The sequence below is a fragment of the Gymnoscopelus braueri genome (genome assembly GCF_963280865.1).
Source record: "Gymnoscopelus braueri genome assembly, chromosome: 6".
Taxonomy (NCBI): Eukaryota; Metazoa; Chordata; class Actinopteri; order Myctophiformes; family Myctophidae; genus Gymnoscopelus; species Gymnoscopelus braueri.
This window is the reverse complement of record NC_137607.1, coordinates 5,699,602-5,716,512: the sequence shown is the minus strand read 5'-3', so window position 1 is coordinate 5,716,512 and position 16,911 is coordinate 5,699,602. Positions and strand designations below refer to the sequence as shown.

The 16,911-nt window shown below is 41.9% G+C and overlaps 1 protein-coding gene across 1 annotated transcript; it reads right to left on the bottom strand.

Moving 5' to 3' along the window:
* Positions 1-2,281: 2,281 nt before the first annotated feature.
* Positions 2,282-12,454, bottom strand: LOC308086438 (uncharacterized protein; the record flags this gene model as incomplete). The annotated part of the gene is made up of 9 exons (XM_080429960.1): positions 2,282-2,574; positions 3,158-3,262; positions 3,381-3,557; positions 4,237-4,389; positions 4,836-5,031; positions 5,719-5,776; positions 6,031-6,087; positions 6,354-7,068; positions 12,032-12,454. 9 exons carry the CDS (start codon positions 12,452-12,454, stop codon positions 2,380-2,382), a joined length of 2,079 nt encoding a protein of 692 aa, XP_080286086.1. The 3' UTR covers positions 2,282-2,379.
* Between the last annotated feature and the right edge of the window lie 4,457 nt (positions 12,455-16,911).

Here is a 16,911-nt window from a genome sequence, read left to right as displayed (position 1 = left end):
ACTTATTTTCTATCAATTACACACCCCATGAAGCCTTGATTTTATGGATTTATTTTAGTTTTTGTGGCATTCCTAAAACAATAATTTGATGACCGTGTGTATTTCCGGTAGGAGACACAAGTAATCTACTTTGTGTCTCCTACCGGATACATTAGCCGGTAGGAGACGGGAATCAAATTATTAGCTTAGGAATGCGACAAAAACAAAAAAGAATCCATGGATTCAAGGCTTCATAGGGTGTGCAATTGATAGAAAATAAGTCATTTTTTGGGTGAACTCCTCCTTTAAAACAATTCGTGGACCATCTCTAAATAATAGAATAAGCAATTAGCTTTTAACCTTACATTTCACAAAAGTTTGGCTCCTTAATATTGATATAGCTATCTTAGTTCAGTTTGTGGGAAATGTGAACATGATATAATATAATGTAGCCTACTTTACAACTAGGCCTACTATACAACTATAACATATATTATACTGATACTACTATTAGTCTGCACAGTATGTAGGCATACTCACAGTATATAAAGTCAGTATGCAACTAAAGAGAACTTACTGAAGTCAGAGATCAGAAATGAATCACTGCCTAGATAAAGCTGACCTCTGCTGGTTGCAATGGAGAACTACTGTTAGGTTATTCTTATTCTTATCAAAGATTGTTCATATAGAAAGATATACCAACCAATTGGAGCGACTAGTAAACAAATCCTACAAATGGTCTCCTGAGTAGGCCGGTTTGCTTCTCCCCCGACCATCCCACCACCCTCCCCCTCCCCTCTCCCTGGCTGACAACGTCATTTGGATGTGCATTTGTGTATTTTCTTCATTAAAGAAAATAAATGCTTTACATGTTTGAAAGTGCACTGTTATTGGCAAAGATGCTTTTAAGAAAGCCATAAAATTCCTCCCACAAACCCACATGCATTATTCAGTCTTATGCTAGATGTGCTCCCGTTTCTGCTCAACATTGTAACAGGGCCTTTTATTTATAAGGTATATATTTTACCACTATAGACAATATACTATACTATTGTTAAATGGGGTTGGAATGATAAAACAGGAGATTGACAAACCTTTTTTTTTAATTATATGCGTTTATCTTTTAGGTCATACAAACACTAACATAAATCAGAACAGTGTGTGATTCGATCCACTCTTACAGAAAAGGGGGAAAAAGTCAGTCTCAGAATTAACACTGAGAAAGTGATTTGAAAAGCCAGCTAATCTTTCTCTTGGTAGGCTACTTACAGTGCTTTGTGCACAAGAAATTAAATGCCACATATCTGTGGTTCTCAAACATTGTCGTGTCAAGCACGGCCAAATTGATTTGTATTTAGCAGATCTATAAAGTATAAAATAGGGTTAAAGTGGTTAAACCGATTTTTGCTGGGGACCCCCTGGAACCTCCTCAAGGATCTCTTGGGGTCCCCAGACCCCACTGAGGGTGTGGCATCATAATAAATGGCTCAGACTTGGATGAGTGACTTGGGATAAGGATAAGGATCATTCCTTTTAACAGGTCGTTCATGAAAGTCCTTGCGGTCTTGTTTCCAATGAGGGCCTGTGAGCAATTAGGGGTTAAGAGTCTTCCTCAGGGACAAATTTCATTTCATCGACACATATGCTGGCCTGGCCTGGAATCGAACCAGGGGCAACCAGGGCCTCTGGCTACCTAGGCGGGCTCACTAACCACTCAGCTATGGCCGCCCCCTACTTGTCATCACCATACTCATTTTACTCATCATGTCAATCAACTAATAGGTTGTTATAATCAGATTACAATTTTTCACTTATAGTACAGTATACTGATCATTAACTCTATAACTCTAACCATCATTTTGGAAATAAAGAGATACATTGACAAATAAAAACAACCATAAAACTAATCTTTAAACTTCAAACCATACTGTTGTATACTGTGTTAGTTAAAGAGTATGTGAATAGTAGGGCAGAACTGCATGCAGCCTACGTCAGCTCCCTTCAGGAAGATCAAACCTGATAAGAGCAAAGAAGGCTCTTATCAGGGCTGGAAGACACTGAAACATGCTGTAGAAAGAATTGCCAACGACCCATCCACAAAGAAGTAACAAAAAACAACACAAGAAACAAAAATAAATGGAGAATGGTGTTTCATGGCAGTTCATGGACCCACACTCTTACTCATGGACTGTGTCTCCCCTCCATTCATGAACAGACCAGTGAGTGTGTGTGTGATGTGTGGGTTTACTTGTGAGTAAGTATGCTGTATGTGTGTATGCATGTGTGTTTGAGAGTGAACATATAGTGTATTGCTTTTCTTATGTTTTGAAGGTATTACTCTTCTTGTGTTTTGCTGCTGTAACACCCTGAATTTAAGTGTTATGCCTATCCTATTCTATCCTATTTGGCGTTTGCATTGAGGTCCACCTCGTCTTCCTGGTTATCAAAGAAGCTGTCTGTATAGTTGAGTATCTGCTTCACTGCGCTCATCAGCAGAATATCAACATCTGGATCCAGGTTTGTCTCTTGGCTGTAGTTTTTCACTGGCAGCACACAGGCTAACGGGGTGCCAAGAGAAGAGCTTAATTCCTGGGCCTGAAAGACAGTGAAGGACCAAGTATTGCTGTGAGTTCTGGTCACCATGTGCAGCAAATGAATACATGTCAGAGATGTACAAATGGTAATGCTAGAACACCAAGGTTGACCTGACTTGTAGCCTACAGCAAAGTGGATGGGCCAGAACTGTAAAAGCAGCTTTCTAGTACTTAATATCACCAAAACTAGACAGAAAAATCCTAAGCGTTAATTTAACCCTGCAGAGTATAAATGAACACTGAAGATTTTAATGTGTATCACCCTCTCAGAGAAAAGCGTGCTAATTTCAAGGCGGCTATCATTCCATGAAACTCAATGCCTTCAGAGGAATTGATGGAGTTTTAAATCCCCTCCACCCCCCCCCCTCTTTTCTGTCAATGTGGTCATCCTGCCAATTCCCACTTCCCTATGTACTCTAGTCCCTATAGTTGCTGCTGACCATGTGTACTCTATAATCAGGGATATTGCTAAATAGTAAATGTCATCACAGTGAGATGCCCAACATGACAACTAAAACATTCTAACAAGATACAGTAGACTACCTGCATCTGACAAAAACCCATTTAGATATCGCTCTGGTTACCTTCCTCTGGATATAACTGCTGAGATAGACCCTCTTCAGGTCCTCTGCCACTAGAGGACAGGCCTCATCTACTTTGGTCATGAGCACAAGCTGGGGGATGTCTAGGGGGTCAGAAGAACACAAAGGCAAATGGAACAGAAGAGAACATAATTGAAATGGTCAGGATGGAAAAGAAAAAACAACAACAAACACATCAAAAGATGAGTAGATATTAAATGTGGGGAAAGTTAAGTAAGTGCTCCCGGGTCCGAATAGCAGCTAACTTCTCCAGTATCTTGTCAGAAAGCAGAGCAATCTTGGTGGAGTCAATCACATACACCACGCAGTGAATCTTGTCCTTCAGAGTTGGATCCTTCCTATAGCCTTTTGAATCTGCTTGCAGAGGAGTTGAGGGACTAAACTGGGGTAGAGATGTAGAATGAAAGTTAGGTTTAATTTCCCCACTGAAGGTAAAAAAATCACACCCAGTGTGAAGTGGTCACAGTGGTCATCACAGTGATGGAAGAAGTGATGGAAGAAGTGATGGAAGAAACCATAACTTAAAAGTTATGGTCCTATTTATAGGGCTATGCACATGTGTCATGTTTCCCTAGCCAATCACAGTCCTGAATAGACTGTGATTGGCCAATCACGGTGCAGGGTTAGGGGGGTACATTTGTGGCCAATCACAGCGCAGGATTTGGTGTGCAAATATCCAAACCTCACATATAGGGGCGGTTTCACCGCCCAAAAATTCTGACCCAATAATTATTGCACCCCATCAGGCTAGTTGGGGTATATTTGATGTAAACGCACACAACTTCCAATCAGTGGGGAAAATGCCATGACTCTAACATTTAACATCTCACAAAAATTAGCAAAACTGCGGCAGAAGGAGAAATAATTACATAAAACAAAAGAGTTTCAGCCCTTGGGGATTGAATCCTTAATACTAATATAATAAGTAATAGTAATAAGTAATAATAATAATAATAATAATAATAATAATAATAATAATAATAATAATAATAATAATAATAATAATAATTGTAATAATAATAATAATAATAAAAGCACAATAAATTATATTCAGTTCAAACCTGGTAACGATCTTGTACGTGACCCTTGAAGATGCTGACTAGGTCTTCCATGTCCAAACCACTATCGGCAGACTCCTCCAGTCCCATAGTGTCACATAGAATCAGGGGGAGAGGTTTACCACCTTTCCCAGCCGTGATGGAAAAAGTGCGGAACTAAAGAACAACAACATACATTATATAAAGCATGCTGTAATTAATCTGTTGGAGCTGTATTTAAGTTGATGAATGAAATATTATTATTATTTTTCAATCATGAATCATCTCTAAACAATGGACATTGTTTTTGGATATAGCTCTCATTAGTCGTACCGAACTGATTCATTTTAAAGTGAACCAAGAAACGATATCATTATCGATAAGAGTTTAACATTCTCTGGCACTACACCGCAGACATTTTTCTCTGTTTACTGTATGTCTTGCCGAAGCATTACTTTTACATACCCATACCCTGCAGGGATGCCATTTTAAAGTGGCAATCACAACACTATTAATCCATGCAGAGATTAGAAAAACAATACAGCAAGATAAAACAGATAGATATCTTATCAGGAAATATAGTCAGATGTTTCTTTATTCATTTTCATTCATTTTTTCAGTACCTGGGTGGTAAGGCTCTTTCCTACACTGCCAGAGATTGCCTGGGATGTCATGTTTCCTCGGAAAACAGAGTTGACGGAGTTGAAGAAGCTGGACTTTCCAGACCCTACTGGTCCGACCAGCAGCACCTTGGCCTGTGACACTGACTTTATAACAGGTTCATATGAGTAGATATCCTGCTTCAACTGCCGTTTTATCCTGGAGGAAGGAGATTCGTACTGGTTTTTGACATTTCAATAACATTAATTTGGTTAATAATGCAGTTCATTTTATTTCATAATATCTAAAAAAAAAGTCATAGTTTCTCTCACAGCATAATTGATAGTACAAAATGTAAATAAAGAGGATTTTTTTTTCCAAGGGTAAAAGAAGTTCTGATTGATGCATTTTTTGGGCGGTGAAACCGCCCCTATAAGTGAGATTTGGAAAAATGTACATTTTCCTGCGCTGAGATCTGGGCCCAGGAAATTTGTAGAATTATCCTGCGCTGTGATTGGCCAATCACAGTCTATTCAGGACTGTGATTGGCCAGTGTCACATGACACATGTGCATAGCCCTATATAAGCAACCATAACTCGAAAAAAACCAAAACTTTGTTTTTTTCGAGTTATGGTTTCGTCCATCATAAAGAGTGTTTCAATAAATGTATTTATCTTTTGTACATGATTGGTTGACTCCATTCAGTATTGTGATTAGCTAGCAAGACACCGCCCACTTCACACAGGGTGTGATTTTTTATATAAATAACTGGTGATCCTCTAATTATAATTTATTTATAACATTTTGGAATTTAGACTAATCTTTTCAAGTGGAATTCATTTAAATCATTTTCCATTTTAGAAGCAAAAGGTGACCCCAGATGCAGTATGTATAAGTCTACATACTCATCTCTATACGCATCTGTCTTCCTCCATGGTTTAGCCAGCAGACGACCTCCTAAGTCTGTTTGAGAAAGAAAGAAATGTCTGTTTCTGTTAGATTCTATTCTGAATGTTATGTTATTCATAATCACGATTATGGTGGATATTTTTGACCATTATGGACCAGTTGAAACTTGAAACACAATCAGATCTACCTGTACATGAGACACTTTTAGCTTGCAAAACACAAATATTGCCAACGTTTACAAATACAGAGAATCTGTGCATGATGCACAGTGACATTCATGGTGGTATAAGGGCTAATTCCACTCTCACCATCCACGCGGTACACTTCAAACTCAGTCAGCGCCAGGTCATCTCCGTGCATTTGATCTGGAGTAAAAGTGAATCCTGTCCCCGGGTTGGACTGTGTAAGTGCTGCTATTAAAATGCAAACTATAAAAATACTAAAATTGCTAAATACAGAAAATAAATGGTCATTAAGTTCATAAGGTATAATTCCTAATTTCATGAAAAACAAACAAATATTTCGAACTTGAGTGAGTGTGACCTTAAGTATGATTACGTGCTTTAAGTGTGTATGTATGTGACCAAGTTGGCCTTGTGTGTGGTGTGCCTTATTCTAAGTGTGGTGTCACTGACCAGTGGTTTGATCCTTTGCACCATGCCATCTGCACTGGGGTATCCATTCTTCCATCTTGGCCAGAATTCACTGGCTAGGAAGTGCACTCTTCTCCACCTCTTGTTCAGATGGAGGTCTTCTTTGTGGAACTGTCCATGTGGGGGTAGAATTGTGGGATGTTTCACGTAGTGGCTCAATGTCTTGAGCCTGGCGACAGGCCTCACTGCCCTGGTCCAGTTGGAGAATTTCTTTAAGTGGTTCACCACTGAATTCACTTCCTTTGTCTTGACTTTGTTGTCATGAACTTTACAGAGCTCAGCGGTTGTTTCTAGTTCTCCCACCATTTTCTTTCCATGTGGAAGATTCTGCTGTCCAGAACAGTCAGGCCTCTTCAGCTGGTTAGACTCCTTTGACTGAACTGTGTATTGTTTAACATCTGTCGATTTGATCCTTTTAACTTGAACTTTGCACACTTTGTGCACTTCTGTCTTTAACTCAACCGATGGCTGCACAGCAGGTGTCACTTGTTGCACTATGATGCTGTGACTGGTTCCCACTACATCACTGCAGTCGTCCACCGGATGCGAGCAGCCGACGATGCTCCAGCCGAGATCGGTCCGCTGTGCATATGGATGACCATCTTCACCTGACAGGATCTCTCTTGGTAGGAGGGCTTGTTGACAGTTGAAGCCGATCAGTAGGCCTATTTTGCAGTCCAACAGTGGTGGAATCTTATCCACCAATTGTTCCAGATGAGGCCACCCTAGAGCAGTTTCCGAAGTTGGAATGTGCGACCTGTATGCTGGAATTAACTCTTGTGAGTAAACTGGTGTCAATGGAATCCTTTTTTCCAAGTTGTAACCTCTCACTTGTAGATTGGTCAACTTCTGACAGTGTTTGACTGTTGTCCTTGCAGATATTGTGGATAGTCGTATCTTGACAGTCTCTTTGTTTGCGTTTAAACCTTGGGCCACTTCATCAAGGATGAACGTCGTATCGCTCTGCGTGTCCAAGAGCGCGTAGACAAGAACTTCTTGATCTATGTTGTTATTTACCGTGCAAGTTATTGATTATTGTTTATTATTTTGTGTGTGAACATGTAGTTCTCACGGCATGACTGAGGGATGAGGAGAATGCCTGAAGCAATAAATGCCCGTTCATAAAGAACCCGACCTGTGTCATCATTGTTGTGCGAGGAGCTACAGTGAGAACTCGACTGCTCATCACAGCACGGGTAGGCGAGACGACGAGACCACCGCGGATGACGATGCGATCACCGCGGGTGCGACGCAACAAACAAACGTCCAGCATAAAAGAAGCAAGCCCACAAAGTAGGTGTCGGCATAGCCACGGCAAGCAACGGTGATAGACTGTGTTGAAAGCGCAACGTTTCAAGCTATAGCCAAGAAGTTCTCTACCACAATCCTCAAGTTAAGGTGGTCTGAGAAGCGGTTAAACTTGGACATTGCAACCAAAGGACTCAGATCTATTAACCCTGCTTATTGAGCTTAGCCTACACGTTTGGGGATAATTCTATGTGCTGGTATTTTCAGTTGTTACATTTATAAGGTTAACAAGAAGAAAGAAGAAAGTCACATAAGCAAGTGAACAGGGTTTTGTAAAGAAATAAGAAAAGCTAAAAGGTGTACAACGTAGATACAGAATGACTTTCGAAAAGTGGAAGTATCATGTAAAAGTAAGCAAGGAAACATTGGCTGTTGAGGCCCCCGAAGAAGAATTAAAGGCACTGATTCAGAACATGGAGATCATCCATTCTGAGGTAACGTCCATTTATGAAGAATTACGTCGACTGCAAACCCCTGAGCCAGACATACGGCGTACGGTAGACACCTGTGTGTCTCTTTCAGAATTCATTGTTAAGAAGGCAACAAAGAAACTTCAAGGGCATACGTCAGAAGAAGAGGAAGATCCATGGCCTGACGTTGGTTCAATCCTAGACTCAACAGGTTCCTGGCTAAAGTCACCATCTCATAAGTCAAGTTGTACCTCTACCGCCTCAAGCAACACAGTCAAAAGAAATGAGGCTGCAGCTGAAGCCGCTGCATCCCAAGAAGTTCTGGTAGTGTTGGAAGAACAAGAGAGGGAAACAAGAGAACTTCTAAGGCTACAAGCTGAGAAGCTAGCCAGACAACAATCAATGGAGGCCGAACATCTAAGGCTACAGGCTGAAGAAAAGGATCGACTGGCGCAATTTGAAGCCGAGAAGCTAGCCAGACAACAAGCGATGGATTCTGAGACACTGGCCAGAGAAGCCGAGAAGCTAGCCAGACAACAAGCAATGGAAGCCGAGACGCTGGCCAGAGAACAAGTGATAAAAGAAAGGCAACGAAAGATTGAACGCTTAGACGAAATGAAGAAGTTGAATGCTGCACAAGCTCGAGTGAGAGTCTATGACCTAACCGAAGGAAACACTCTCAATGCCCCAAACCTCCCATCCACTTACCAACCTCTTCCAGTCCCAACACACACCCTCAATATTTCAAGCCCTCCATTCATTCCCCAATCTCCGCCATTTACAGCACAAGCCATACACGCCTCAACCCCCTCATTCATTCCTCAAGCCCTACCAGTTACAATACAAGCTCCCCACATCTCAAGCCCCTTATTCATTCCCCAATATCAACAAGTCACAAGTCAAGTCCCTAGTCCCCAAAGTCTACCTCAAGCTGCAACAAGCGCAACGCCCCTGCCCCAAGAGCAGAACACTCTTGATTTTGTCAAGATGCTAGCAGAAGCTATAAGTGCCAATCGTCTTCCAACGCCAGAGCCTGCGGTATTCACCGGAGATCCTTTGAGATACAAAGACTGGCAACTGTCTTTCAAGACATTAATTGACAAGAAAAACATTCCAAAGAACGAAAAACTGTATTACCTGAGAAAGTACCTAGGTGGTGCTGCGAAGAAAGCAGTTGAAGGTTTCTTCCTATTAGGTACAGAAGAAGCATATGACACAGCCTGGCAGCTGTTAGAAGAACGGTTTGGAAACCTATTCCTGATTGGGAAGTCCTTCACAGACAAGCTGCATGCTTGGCCAAAAATAAGTGTTAAAGATGGCCAGGAGCTAAGAGAATTGTCTGACTTCCTCAAGGGCTGCCAAGCCGCAATGCCCCACATTAAGACGTTGGAAATCCTCAATCACTTTAATGAGAATCAAAACCTTCTGCGGAAATTACCAGACTGGTTGGCATCCAGATGGAACCGCAGAGCCATGAAATACAGACAAGTAAACGCTGAGTACTATCCACCATTCAAAGAATTTGTAGACTTCCTGGCAGAAGAAGCAGACCTTGCTTGTGATCCTGTATGCTCAATGCAAGCACTCAGGAATACTGAAGGTGAGACACCAAGACAACCACGAAGCCAACCCATTCAAGCAAAGACATTGGCCACAAACACAACACGGAGTGATACCCTGTCATGCATGCTCTGCGAAAGACCAGGACATGACCTTGCAAAGTGCAGAAAGTTCCAAGAAAAGACAGTTCAAGATCGTGTTAAGTTTGTGCAAGCAGAGAAGCTTTGCTTTGGATGTTTGAAGACTGGTCATCGCTCAAATGTGTGTGATGACAAGAGCACATGTGAAAAATGTCAGAGGAGCCACCCGACATGTTTGCATGATGACAAGTTCAGTGAACGACAAAGCTCCAGACCTCCAAGAGGAGCCAACTCAAATGATGAGGCAGACACCACAGAGATAATTGTAAATGCAACTGCCAATAGAGTCATACAAGAAGGTCTAAATACACACGTGTCCTCAATCATACCAGTCTGGGTCTCATCCATGAAACAGCCAGATCAAGAAGTTCTTGTCTACGCGCTCTTGGACACGCAGAGCGATACGACGTTCATCCTTGATGAAGTGGCCCAAGGTTTAAACGCAAACAAAGAGACTGTCAAGATACGACTATCCACAATATCTGCAAGGACAACAGTCAAACACTGTCAGAAGTTGACCAATCTACAAGTGAGAGGTTACAACTTGGAAAAAAGGATTCCATTGACACCAGTTTACTCACAAGAGTTAATTCCAGCATACAGGTCGCACATTCCAACTTCGGAAACTGCTCTAGGGTGGCCTCATCTGGAACAATTGGTGGATAAGATTCCACCACTGTTGGACTGCAAAATAGGCCTACTGATCGGCTTCAACTGTCAACAAGCCCTCCTACCAAGAGAGATCCTGTCAGGTGAAGATGGTCATCCATATGCACAGCGGACCGATCTCGGCTGGAGCATCGTCGGCTGCTCGCATCCGGTGGACGACTGCAGTGATGTAGTGGGAACCAGTCACAGCATCATAGTGCAACAAGTGACACCTGCTGTGCAGCCATCGGTTGAGTTAAAGACAGAAGTGCACAAAGTGTGCAAAGTTCAAGTTAAAAGGATCAAATCGACAGATGTTAAACAATACACAGTTCAGTCAAAGGAGTCTAACCAGCTGAAGAGGCCTGACTGTTCTGGACAGCAGAATCTTCCACATGGAAAGAAAATGGTGGGAGAACTAGAAACAACCGCTGAGCTCTGTAAAGTTCATGACAACAAAGTCAAGACAAAGGAAGTGAATTCAGTGGTGAACCACTTAAAGAAATTCTCCAACTGGACCAGGGCAGTGAGGCCTGTCGCCAGGCTCAAGACATTGAGCCACTACGTGAAACATCCCACAATTCTACCCCCACATGGACAGTTCCACAAAGAAGACCTCCATCTGAACAAGAGGTGGAGAAGAGTGCACTTCCTAGCCAGTGAATTCTGGCCAAGATGGAAGAATGGATACCCCAGTGCAGATGGCATGGTGCAAAGGATCAAACCACTGGTCAGTGACACCACACTTAGAATAAGGCACACCACACACAAGGCCAACTTGGTCACATACATACACACTTAAAGCACGTAATCATACTTAAGGTCACACTCACTCAAGTTCGAAATATTTGTTTGTTTTTCATAATTTTGATTGCAAAAAATCCCACGTTTGTAATAACGAGTGATTTGGTGGGAGTGTAAGTGCTGCTATTAAAATATAAACTATAAAAATACTAAAATTGCTAAATACAGAAAATAAATGGTCATTAAGTTCATAAGGTATAATTCCTAATTTCATGATATAAATACATATTTTGGGTCATAATTGATTTCGTGTAAAGTTAAAAATGTAAAAACATAATGTGATTAAAAGTTCTGGGGCGGAACAAAGTTCCCTGTCTGTCAGTAGCACCCCCGGACCATTATTGATTGACACATGATTGCATGTCATTACTGACAGGTGGTGCAAACAAACCTGGTCGACTAAGCTCTGTAAAAACTTGCAGTTTGTGATTTCATGCTGCTAAGGTTATTAAAAGACGTCTGAAACGATAGACAGACGGTCAAAAGACATTCTAAGGACATTAAGCAACTCAACAACGAAGAACCTCTTTTCCACAACAAGCGGCCAACGAGGTATTTTATGTTTGATCTCACTTTGATGTTACCGTTGTGGTTAACCTGCGCGTTGCGCATTTCTACCGGTCATTGTATTTTCATTTATGTATGCTTTGATCTATGTTGTTATTTACCGTGCAAGTTATTGATTATTGTTTATTATTTTGTGTGTGAACATGTAGTTCTCACGGCATGACTGAGGGATGAGGAGAATGCCTGAAGCAATAAATGCCCGTTCATAAAGAACCCGACCTGTGTCATCATTGTTGTGCGAGGAGCTACAGACTGGATATCAGGCTTGTTATCGTGCAGGAACACCAAAGCGCCATAATTCGGACCACCATCTCCATCAGTGAATCCACTCTGACCATCATTGCTGGCTACCTTCAATGGATTCTCCCACCCTGCACTCATGCCGTACAGGAACGCCTTCTCGTCGGTGATGTTCTGCTGAGTCATGGCGTAATCCTTGGCAGTGTAGGCCCCAAAGATGAACCCGGCTTTGTTGTAGGCTACAATTACGGTGGGACCCTGGTGGTCACAGCGATTGTGGAAGGCGGCCGCGCTATAGCCGTGCACACTGGCTTTGTAGAGCAGGTGGATCCTGACATGACCGAACAAAGACAGCAACCTCTTCTCATTTTCCACAGAGAGCTTGGATGTGACCACGCTCATGATGAACGACCAGGTTATCTAAACCCCAAAGGATATAAAGCAAATGTCAGTGACTAACAACACATGTAGAGCCTATACGCCTACTGCAAGGGGCAACTGGGTACTTATAGAACACTGTACCCCAGCTCCTTATCTGACCTAATCAATCAACATGCCCTCATGTGACACTCAGGTGACATGTGTAAAGTCCACTGCTGTGCTGTGGCTTTTAGAATTTGTATATATTTGTACCTTTGGATTACAACTTCAGTTTATAACTCCAAATAGGCAGTATGCATATAAGCATGTATCAACTCCCTGAATAATAACTTGGCCTATCACTCCTGTATAAGATCCTAAATAAGCAGGAAATACACGCATAATAATAATAATCACAATAATAACCTCAAACTTCAGGCGACGGAAGGCCCTATGACAATTTATTTGACTTTTTTTTATACCTGTTTCATCAGGATGGGGGACAATTATTTTAGCACCTAGTGACTGCACCTTTCAACAGAATAGATTAAAACAAGATAAACATATGTAAGCACACAAAACAAGTGTTATTTTAATGGGACAATTTGGTAGTGAATGGGACATTTTAGTGTTTTAGAGATATTTGTCACGGAAACACAGCTTAAACTTGGGGCCAGTAAGCAAATTGGTGATGACAATGATGGCTGCCTTGAAACAAAAGGGACCAGTTGTGTCATGCTCTGGGCCCTATCTTGCCTTACCCCTTATGCCTAAACGTATTAGCCATATTTTACTATTTTGGGGAAAAAATCAAATAGTTCAACTAGCCGATCTACATCGACATATTGTGAGCTTGTAGATCGGATAGACTCCTACTGCACCATACAGTACCTCCACCCCCCACTCACACATCCCTGCTCCCAATGCACCTCTATCACACCCCCTATACAACCACACCTCACTCACCTACCCCACCAACTCTGCCTGGGCTCTGTCCGGGGTCAGAGCCACCCCCCTATGATATAGCGCACCAGATAATGTATGTTAGCAAGCACATGTAATTTGAACCAAATTCTATCCAAACATAATTGTACATAATATTAACTTCAGAAAATAAGAAAGAATGTTTGTATGTTTGGGAATGTTCCAGGAACATAGCAGCACGCAGTTGAACACAGGGCCCTTGGAGAAAGAGTACCCAACAACCTTTTAAAAAGTTAACTCTTTGTGTGTTAACAGAATAGAAAGCCGTGGAACATACAGTAGGACTCTGGGAACATATGAATGACCCTTCTCAGATATTGTGATTTCCTTTTTTCAACGTCACTGACGAAGTAAGAGTGGCTTATCATCGGTATTGGCTGAGAATGAGGGTGTTTATTCCCAATGCAATGTGCTAGACCCCTGGATTGCTGAGGTGGAGTGCAACATCATCTCTCAGTACTTCATGCACGTCTTAGTTACCCAAGCCATGCTAGTCATACACCGAGGTTCCTTGGGATCGAACCTAGAACCTTGTGGTCCTAAGGTGAGTGCTCTACTAACTAAGCTACCTCGACATAAACAACTTTATTGAATTGACCATTACCTCACCTGAAGTTTAATACTTTTATGAAAAAGTTAACGATTTTCGGACAAAACCACCGAACTACCTCACAACATCACTGAATTGACCATTTACTATTAACTTTAATAGCTTATGATATTGTACATGATATAATTGTAATCATTGACCATATATAGATGTAGACATCACCTATTCTGTATTAACATGTTTGGTCCAGGAGTTAAGATGCAAAATACATTATTTAGTAATGGTGGAAAGTAAAATGGTCACCAGGGGGTGTTTTTTCAATGGCTCCATATCTGAAAATGTTCAGGGCCCCAAACTGTACAAGTCTACCAAGTTTCACGCTTTTATGAAAAAGTGAACGATTTTTGTCTCAATCCACCGGACTATGTATAATTTTTGATATTTCAATCCATTTATTGACCATTTAAACCAAAAATATATAAACAAACTATTTTTGGCTAAGATTCACATCACATCTAAAGTTTGCAGTAGTGGCTTATTTTGAACAAAATGCCGCAAATCATGACCGATTGCGGTCAAACTTTTCACGCACATTCACACTATGTTGAGGAACAAATGCCACCCTTTTAACATTGGCCTGTTATAGCGGCACCAGGAGGCCGATTTTTGCAAAACATTTTTTTAATATTTCTCCTACAAATGTTGTCCAAACATCACGCAAATCGGTACATATTATCTCTTTAATCAAGTGATCAAGACGGATCCGTCCGAGGTGGAGTGCAACATCATCTCTCAGTACTTCATGCACGTCTTAGTTACCCAAGCCATGCTAGTCATACACCGAGGTTCCTTGGGATCGAACCTAGAACCTTGTGGTCCTAAGGTGAGTGCTCTACTAACTAAGCTACCTCGACATAAACAACTTTATTGAATTGACCATTACCTCACCTGAAGTTTAATACTTTTATGAAAAAGTTAACGATTTTCGGACAAAACCACCGAACTACCTCACAACATCACTGAATTGACCATTTACTATTAACTTTAATAGCTTATGATATTGTACATGATATAATTGTAATCATTGACCATATATAGATGTAGACATCACCTATTCTGTATTAACATGTTTGGTCCAGGAGTTAAGATGCAAAATACATTATTTAGTAATGGTGGAAAGTAAAATGGTCACCAGGGGGTGTTTTTTCAATGGCTCCATATCTGAAAATGTTCAGGGCCCCAAACTGTACAAGTCTACCAAGTTTCACGCTTTTATGAAAAAGTTAACGATTTTTGTCTCAATCCACCGGACTATGTATAATTTTTGATATTTCAATCCATTTATTGACCATTTAAACCAAAAATATATAAACAAACTATTTTTGGCTAAGATTCACATCACATCTAAAGTTTGCAGTAGTGGCTTATTTTGAACAAAATGCCGCAAATCATGACCGATTGCGGTCAAACTTTTCACGCACATTCACACTATGTTGAGGAACAAATGCCACCCTTTTAACATTGGCCTGTTATAGCGGCACCAGGAGGCCGATTTTTGCAAAACATTTTTTTAATATTTCTCCTACAAATGTTGTCCAAACATCACGCAAATCGGTACATATTATCTCTTTAATCAAGTGATCAAGACGGATCCGTCCGATCCGACCGATTTTTCACATTCCAGCCTGATTGGCGAATTCTGAACATTGCTGGCCCACACTACAGAAGGAGCGAGTGCATTCTCCGGCAGCGGCAACAGCCGCGGAACTTCCGCGGTAACTGCCGGTGGAGGAGCGGCAGCTCCCGGCAGTGACTGCCGGCGGTGGAGCGGCGGAGCAGCGGAACTGCCGCGGAAACTACCGGTGGAGGAGCGGCAGCAGCGGAACTGCCGGTGGAGGAGCGGCAGTCAACTTATTTTTTCCGCCGATAAAGTATAGTTTTGGACCATGACAGACGCGCGCCGAATCAGCAGACCTTGAGGCCAAGGAGTCGCGCCCGAGCGCCTCCAGGCGCGAGTGCCCGCGACGACCGGCCGATGGTCTGCTATTCGACTAAGCGCCGTCCGATTTATGTACCGATAGGCACAGAATCGTAAATAATATTGGTGGGGACTGCGTTACACAAACGCAGCACACTCCCAAAGCTCGCGCCGCCGGCAGCTCCGCGGAGCTGCCTCGGCAGCTGCCGCTGCCGGAAAATGCACTCGCTGTCCCTCCCACACTAACCTACCTGTCCCGGCGGGGGGTCATCCCTATGTTCCCTCAGCCCTATGTTCCCTCAGCCCTATGTTCCCTCAGCCCTATGTTCCCTCAATTTTGTTCCAAAAATGTGGTTTGCTAAATTAGACCTGCTGGTGGCGCTACAACAGGCCAATGTGAAAAGGGGGGCATTTCTTCCTCGGCCTAGTGGGAATGTTCACGGAAATCGCACACTGCGTTCATGATTTGAGGAATTTTGTTCAAAACGGACCTATCCTGCAAACTTTGTAAGGCAATGTTAGGCAAGTAGGATGGAATATGAAATATCGGACACATCCATCTTGATCACATAGAGATACTGTGTACAGATTTGCGTGTATTTTGGACAGAATCTGAAGGAGTAAGAAAATAAAAAGTAACATTTCAAACATGAGAATATGTATTTCCATGATATTCCATTTAATTGGTAAAATACTTGAAGGTTTGTATTTGGAGCTGAGTTTGACCTTTGACCAAGTACTGTAAGCTAGGGAGAGATGTCACCCCACTTTGTGTGGGCTCAGCTTTAATGCAATCAGTTCAGAGTTCCTGTCCATTGAGCTACACTAGAGAGTCCAGGTGAGAGGTGAGAGTCACAACAGTCCTTCTGATAAACCTTTTGTTCCTTGGTTCAGAGGCATTGACACCCTCTGTCTTGTCTTGATAATCAGAAGAAGCTTTTGTATTCATTTAAAGGTGTCATGACATTCATTTTCACTTTTTTTTAT